Below are 8636 nucleotides of genomic sequence, written 5' to 3'. Positions count from 1 at the left end.
ATTCAACACTAATTAGAACATTGAATATTGTTTTTGTTATCAGTAAATTGAAAGCAAACTAAATATTATTGTTATATACATATAAGCATTCACGAATCTATAATCTGTCGTTATCTTGGCTTTGCGCAAGGTCATGTTTTTCTCTCACTGTTTATGATTCTTTTACACTAAAGCCATTGGATGTTGGATGTGTACTGATTGATAATTTAGTCTAAGATGCATGTTTTTTTATTACTTGTTAGTATCTTTAAACTAGCTGTCAGTAACTGCGAGCACTTTAGTGTTTTTTGTTAGATGTATTTCTATGTGTATCCATCTGATGAGTTTAGCCTATATCAACTGATTTTAATAGTTCGTTCTTCTGTTGTACTGTTACACCACTGTCAAAGGCTATTGGGAGGGTTGGGGTCCCGCTAACATGATTAACACCGCCACATTATGTATGTATGCGCCTGTCTCAAGAACTGTACCATAAAGATAACAACTCGACCACAGACCAGAAAGTAGCCCAATACCACCAATTCATCTTTCACATAGCGAGATAATCTCGCATCGGAGGCGGGATTGAGCTGGCCCCTAATTAAAAACTAATGTACACGTTCATGGGTCACTCTCTTTCTGAAGTCTGCGAATTTGTCTAGAATGAAATCGTTTTAAAGGGACACTCACGTGATGAGGTATAATCAACAACACCTTATCAAAATATAGCTTTGATCAATAAAAGCCAAGCTGTATTTTTGAAAGTAAGATTGATTTCATGTACAAGGCGCAGTTAAAAAAATCATGTTTCATTCACAGACCGACCTAATTGCTAAAACATAATGTTGACAAAAGATATATAAAAAGATCAAGGACTTGGAAAAATAACACCTAAATGGTTTTTACATCAATCGCCGAACCTTCAAAACGGGGCCATATTGGATATTGATGAAATTCAAATGTTTAAAACTTAATGTTATCTCTTTATTAAATACCCTGCATTTTGAACAGAAAACTATCATTGTTAAACATGTTCAAATCAAATTGTTTTACAGCATATAAGTTTTTCAATATCAACACAAGAATCTTTTTATTGAATGAATCGCGAAAACTTTTCTCGTCCCTCCAAAAAAAAAAAAGACACAACCCAAGATGAACACATTTAAATTCAACTGTTGTGGTTATCATTTCTCATATACCTGTATATGTTCTCAAAATTCTTAAAATGACGATTCCACCGGTAAAATAACGGGACATTGATAGTCCCTTTGAGCAATGTTTATACACTTTTTGGTTCAGTGCTAGTAGAGGTAGCTGAGGAACAGCACGAACACTGTTGACTTTCTAAATCATAACTGTTATGACTGCTGCTCAGAAGCAACTTCCCACTGTCTTCCGTTGGATGCATAGTATTCGAAGTCTTTTCTTCTCTGTTGAGATCTAAACAAAATAAAAAAGAACCAAACTAAAATATATATCTATTTCCCTTTTTATTTATCATTTTTTACATATTATCACCTATGTATAGTGACCTTATTATATAAGCAACACACACACACAAATAATATATTTGAGTTTCAAACTTTAAAACACAAATCATCTTACCAATTGAACAGCCTTAATGAAAAGCAATTCCACACAAGTGATATTTAAAAACACCCAGACGTACTTACACATAGTACTGGTAATTCCAGACTTTTTCACTTGATTTTCACTGAAATGAAGAAAAAATACGTACAACTTTTTATACAATATTACCATTGTTTTTTTGAGAATTTATATACAAATATACTTAAGTACTCTATTTGTTCATTCATGTTCACCGATTTGACTCAAATTCTAATATTTGATTTATTATAACAACGTAAAACATTTATCCAAACTATGAAAAGAATATAATAAACAATTTACAGGTATGGGCTTGATAATATTTAATTCGTTTTGTATGTATTTTAGTCTAGACGCCATCTAATTAACTGATTTTTTCAGATTGCCTCCCTATCTGAAATCGAAGAGTAATACAAGACAAAGCTTTGTTCCATGCTTGTAGCATTGTCATATGCTTGTTGTCTTTGCACTAGTATGATTTCTTCTGTAGTAAAGCGGTATTATTTTAGCTCAAATATTTCATACTATACACTATTGTTATCAATGAAATGGTGAAAATTTAACTTTTATATCTCGTAGATTTTTAATTAGAAAGTTAAAACATGCACATGAATTTTGTTATTGCTTACCTCTCTTTCTCCTTCGAACTTGTGTGCTTTTGTTGTTTCATTTGCACAAAACGGATAACTAAACACATGGTTAGTAATAACAGTAAAACATTTAGTGTGATACTTCCATAAAATAAGTAGGCTGAAAATTAAAAAAAAAAGTAACCTTAGATATAAATCGAGTGAAAATAAAAGGAAAAAAAAGGACATAAACATAAAATTAAAATGATTGATCCAAAGAATGAACTAAAGGTCAGTCTGGCATGTAAGTACAGTCATGTACATGTTGTTATAAAAAAAATACATAAATAAATTGTTTTCCAGAATACTTTTCTAGGGGTTTATGAGAATAAACTTAATGACTTTAAAGTTGAAACCCATGAAGCTGCTTACCATAGGAATAACTATTTATTGGTTGAATCTCCTCTGTAAAATTCCTGCATAGGCTTTTGAAATGTTCATCTGTAGGAAAAATAAAAATGCTTTCATTATATGAGTTCCATAAAAGTCATACCAGGTACATTTTAAATTGTCTATGAAAAAAACGTATTAACGTTCATCAAGAAGGCCAACACCTAAACATTTGAAAGCCAGGGATATATAAATACGTAAAAAGTAAGTCGCTAAGTAACCAAAAGTTACCATTTAAAATTATAGCCAGATTCAGATAAGACCAAATTTGCCTGTTAGTGAAACTCAACTTTTTAAGTGATTTTTTTAGATGATCAAAGAGGAATTTTGATTATTATGTTAGAGCCAAGGCATTGACTTGTAAACTGACGAACGCGCCGGGGACTACATGCAGCGGTATTAATCAAGGGATAGTAAATGAAAACAACACTAAATATATGAATCTCGTACGTTCTTGGCCAAATTCAGCTTAGGTCAACCTTTTCTGAGAGAGCTCAAACCTTATTAAATGTTTTTGTGTATCAAGGAATTTATTTTAGAAAACATGTTTTAATGGGGCATTAGCTACGATTTACGGTTTCATGTACTAATAAATGCGTAATTTTGAAATAACATTTCGTTATAAGCAGCTATTTAGGACCAAATTTGTCAAAATAAGCACAAAAAACATCGCTGATGAATTATTGACTTGCAAGTGAATAATATGACCTCGTGTGAACTTCAATTGAATCCGTAGCTGGAAATGAGTAACGCATGTACTAGGCGTGTTTATCTAAAAAAAAGGAAAAATAATGTCAACACTGAAAGTAAAATAAGATGACGTCAAGACTAAAATGCACACGAAATACTGATATATGTTATCAAGTCAATGCATTGTTAATTGTTTATTTTATATCAGACTTTCTGTAATTTGGATATACGTTTTAGTATGTAACTATTTTTTCTTAACTAGTACCCATTTTTAGGGGCCAGCTGAGACCCACTTACAGGTGCGGGATTTTCTAGCTGCATTGCAGACCTATTGGGGGCCTTTGTTTGTCTGCTCTTTGGTCTATTGTTGTCTCTGACATATACTCCATTTCAATTCTCAATATTATTTATAAATCATATATTTGTATTTTTCTTCGAAAAATGGTTTAAACATTATAGTTTGACGATAACGGCTTGCCATATATAGACTCTCATGACAAGACATAGTATTCATTTATCATAAAGACCAAAATACTTTTAAAAACATTAATGAACTTAAAATGAAATTTTCAATAAGGATATTTAAATTTAAAAGAGAGAAAAACACACTTAAGGTAGTACATAACTTTACAGGGAGATACCTCTGTGAAAATCAGCTGAACGTTTTAATTACGTTTTATTGTTCAGGAAATATTAAGCTTCTCAATGATCAAAATAAGTTTTAGTCAAACTGCTATTTGTCCAACGAAAATTTTCCGCTAAAGTATGTGGTTCAAGTTTTTTTTTTCTTCTGTTTTTGTCGTAGGGCCAAAGTAAATATTTTGTATATTTTATGAAAATCAAACGAACCAAATTAATTCTAGTGAAGATGTTTGGTACTACCTTAATGAAGTGTTCCGTTATCCTCATATATATATGTTACAGTGAATTTGTATAATTAGGGATTATGTAGAAACCCTGATTTTTCAGGGAATATGTAGAATCACTAAAATCATTAGTAATTATATATAATCCCTGAAAATGACCAGTGATTTTACTTAATCACTGATCATTTTAATAATTATTCTACAAATTCCCTAATATTTTTTCAGGGATTATGAATAATTTAAGAATCCTTTGTTTGATAAAAAAGAAAACTACATATAGACTAATCATCATTTTTTACGTTCATAGTTTAGTTTAAACATATTTTATTTGCTGAATTAAAGCAAAATGGATTAGACACAAGTAAATCATACTTTCATATTCCTTGTAGATGAAATAATTTTGCTTTTAAACACAGAAGATGATCTTAAAGATACAACCAACTGAATGTTTAGAGATAAAGTTGAAGACTTTCAAAATTAATATTATCAAGATTCACTTTAAAGCAATAACTTTACATGTATTGTTTGTTTATTAAAAGCCAGAGTCCAATGGACATTCATGTTCTATTTGTAAATCCACAGAGCATGTTATTTGTGGTACATGGAAAACAAATGGTGAGGAACATCTGTTTTTTTTTTTTTTTGTTGTTCAAATGAACAAGAAATTTAAACAGAGAGAACTTACGCATCTAAATGTATAGAAAAACTAAGGATTGACTATTAGAACAAAAGTTTTAGAGGAAACTGGTATTTGGTGCAATATTCTCTTAGCATGATTCCACAGGGTAAAAAAGGAAAGGGGATACCAAAAAACTTAATGATCATTGTTCACCAAAAGTCTGAAAAAGGATATCGCCTGGCCAAAAAACATGGTTTCTTGCTTGAACCAGTTCGGTGTTGCTAATTCCCTTTTTGGGGGGTACCTACAGATGTTTTTAATGAACACTTTATTTCTCTTAAGCGGGTCATAAAATCTGATTCGATATGTGAATGAAAATGGTTTCTAAAATGTGGATATTGTGGTAATAACAGATGTGAGGCATTTATTTTAATATATTGTGTTTAATATTTTAATATATTGTACCTAACATTAAAAAAAATAGGGTTATCATTTTGATAATTTGTGCTGAACATTTTACAGTTTATGTTTATACAGTGTAATGCTGTTTTATTATGATCATTTATAGCATAAATTATTTGACTTTTATTCATTTTCTTTACAAATTAAAACTATTTCTTCATTTCAGTTAGTATGTATAATCCCTGACTTTTTTTCTAGTGATTATACATAATCCCTGAAAATTTCAGGGATTCTACATAATCACTGATTATAGAAATTCACTGTAACATATATTTAGATGCAGTAACAGTGTCTTGAAAGGCGGTAATACTAGTATGTTTACATGTACATTTGAATTCTCCTTAGAAGTTGGTATTTTCGCTATTTTACTTTTAAAAACCTACGTTTTAGCTGTCATAATTGATTCTATTTTCCAAAATTTCTAACGCATTTTTTAGATAAAGTTGTAATAAATCATTGTTATGTAGGTTCTATTTATATGAATCCGACGAATGGCTACATAAGGAACACCTTTTAACCATGATTTATATATAGGTTTTGAGTTTCCAATTCCATATGTGTATATATACATGTATTTTACCTGTAGTTGTTAAAGGGTCATCAGCTTTGAAGTATAATGTATAAGAATATTTACGGTTCAATACAAGGTCAAATGTATCTTCCCGCATACATTTATATATTTATTCTCTAGTGAAAAAAAGTAAAAAGTTTCACTAGTTCCTGAAATCAGTATGTGTTAATGAAGGCATAATTTCTCATTTTAGGAAAGGATCATTGTTTACACAGGAGCACTTTATCTATCATGTTTCAAGGATAATTCAATTGTGTGTTTACTTAATGAAATGCAATCTTGTACTCGTCTTTAAGTGGCCGATTCCTTACATTGTGTACCTCAATCATAGGAAGAGAGTTATGGATTAACCCGATTGTTGACGATTGAGCGGTTTTGGTGTAAATCTTGCATGATCAGTCCTTTCGTTTATTGTAAATATGTTAAATGTACAAGCTCTTCAACATCGTGTTAAGATATTTCAACGCTGGCAGGTTGAAATCTGACCTCAGTGGATGTCGTAAGCGCTTTTTGTGACTTTTTTTCGGTTAACGTGAAATGCTATTTTTTGCGACATCAAACTGTAATATATCAGTAACAGATGCATTTTCAACTGATTTTATTTAGCATTTTGCTTGATTTTGTATGAAGATCATTTGTACTAATTTTAATAAAAAACATCACCGATATTTTTTTTCAAAGTAGATAAATGTACAGCAAACAATGTCATTTTTTTTTAATAAACGTAAACTTTAAAGCTCCCTGAAATGTATCCTTCTGTCTCGGGGCATTGATAACAATATTACCCGCCATTTCTCCTAACCTGCATTCTACTTTTCAAACTTTTCAAAACGGTACTTTTCCCACTAATCAGGAAAAAAAGGTACATGTACCTGTTTCTAAAGCACATAAAAGGAAAGACCTTTTATAACTGAATGTGTAGGTTGTTTCAATTAAATAAAAAAACAGCAAACCAGGGCCCAGTTTCACGAAGCTGTCTTAGGACTAGGACATGTCTTAGGATGGTCTTACGACATATCTTAGTCCTAAGTGGGTTTCACAAAGCGGTCCTAAATTAGGACATCTCTTAAAGTTGGTCATAAAGTTAGGACAACGCGAGAGGTGTCTTATGATGGTCTTAGGATAGTTATACGTTTATTTATATAAATTACACTCATTTTTTATATTAATTTAGAAAAAAAATATCTTATTATTATCTAATTATCTATTCTCCTGTTCCTGATTAAAACATATATACATTGACGGATTATCAGGATTTGTCAACAATGAAAATTCGATGTATTGATATAAAAATTGCACGATTTTTTCTCTTAACCTTTTATAACCAATAAAGTCGAAATTGAATTCAACTCACTTGTACCAAAACAATGTCATAATTTTATATTCTTTTTTCTTAATTTTGCATTGAAAATTTCATATTTATATTGATGTATTGTTTAAAGATAATTTATATATAAATTACTTTTATTTTTTTATATTTATTTTGCAAATTATGTCATTATATTAATCAATACGTTTAGAATAATTTATGGTAAGACATACTACATTTACATGAATTTTTTCCGTAGATCATATTTTTATTTGAAAATTTAAAGAACTTGCGACAGGTTTAGGATGTCTTAGCTAAGATGATCCTAAGACAGCTTCGAGACGAGGTCTGAGATATGTCCTAGGATAGTCATAAGAGGATCATAAGACATGTCCTAAGATATGTCTTATGACATGTCTTAGGATAGCTTCGTGAAACCGGCCCCAGGCAACTATGATAAATTGTGCATAAAAATTTAAACTTTCAGATTACAGAGTTGTAACGGTTACAGTTTAGGGCACAGCTTTGGAGCAAAATTAAATTTTATAAAAATTAAATTATATTTACGTTAAAATTTCAGTAGTATTTGTTCATCTAAAACTCAAATGATTATAACAAGTCTACGGAATCTCTAAATAACAACGATGATTGATTCAATAATAAGCCTACAATAAGATTAACGTTATATACGTTGCCATTGTCTTTAACCTTTGCAATGAGTCGTTTTGTGGTGATAAGAGACAAAACACATAAAGAAATGCTGATGGACGTTGGTTCAAACAGAAAAAAAATGACTTACCAAAATTGGATTGAATATAAGTCATAGGGGACGCTCCTTTACAAATAGTAAATTGTTTACGATCTCTGTTACATATTTCTGTAGGCCATGTACAGGCAGTATCTCCACATTGAACACTGAAAGGTGAAAATAATTCAAGAAGTCCTTTAGAAAGATTGTCTGTCGCCATTTCAAATGTTTTCCTAACGCATTATACGTAAACGACTTGATCATGTAAAGGTGTGTAGGAAAGTTCCCCAACTAAATTTAGATTTAGGGATGGGACTCTTAAACTAAAAAAATCTTTATGTACATGCACATGTATGCACAATTGATCTATTTATAAGTGATATGCAATAGAAAATAGAACACTTCAATTTAAATCTAAACACAGTCGTAAGCCAAGAGATATGACCATCCCTAATAAGGATTACATCGGCAAGCAGAATGTTAATAACCCCCTTTCCTAAAAATAGAATACATTTTGATTTTCATAATAAAATACTTTGCTTGTTGTGTATTTTCGTTCTGTTTTAATAATTTTATATCATTCTTTTCTTTTTTTATTTCAACTTTTTTTTTTACCTTGTTTGCTTTTATTTGTTCATAAAATTTTCTTATTGCACAACCCAGTCATGTAAATTAAATGCACAGCGTATAAAATATGATTTATCTCCCTTTGAGTACAGCTGCATTTTTAACAATTGAGTAAAAACAAAAATTGTTCAACCCGAG

General features: G+C 30.5%; 1 protein-coding gene across 1 annotated transcript; it reads right to left on the bottom strand.

Annotated features, from left to right (window-relative positions):
• Positions 1–944: 944 nt before the first annotated feature.
• Positions 945–8216, bottom strand: LOC139488191 (uncharacterized). The gene is made up of 5 exons (XM_071273646.1): positions 7923–8216; positions 2589–2657; positions 2217–2337; positions 1653–1693; positions 945–1419 (listed from the first exon to the last, which is right to left on the bottom strand). Exons 1-5 carry the CDS (start codon positions 8089–8091, stop codon positions 1259–1261), a joined length of 561 nt encoding a protein of 186 aa, XP_071129747.1. The 5' UTR covers positions 8092–8216; the 3' UTR covers positions 945–1258.
• Between the last annotated feature and the right edge of the window lie 420 nt (positions 8217–8636).

This window comes from Mytilus edulis, chromosome 9 (genome assembly GCF_963676685.1).
Source record: "Mytilus edulis chromosome 9, xbMytEdul2.2, whole genome shotgun sequence".
NCBI classification, from domain to species: domain Eukaryota; kingdom Metazoa; phylum Mollusca; class Bivalvia; order Mytilida; family Mytilidae; genus Mytilus; species Mytilus edulis.
Note: the sequence above shows the minus strand (reverse complement) of the source record. Positions and strands in the feature narration are given on the sequence as shown.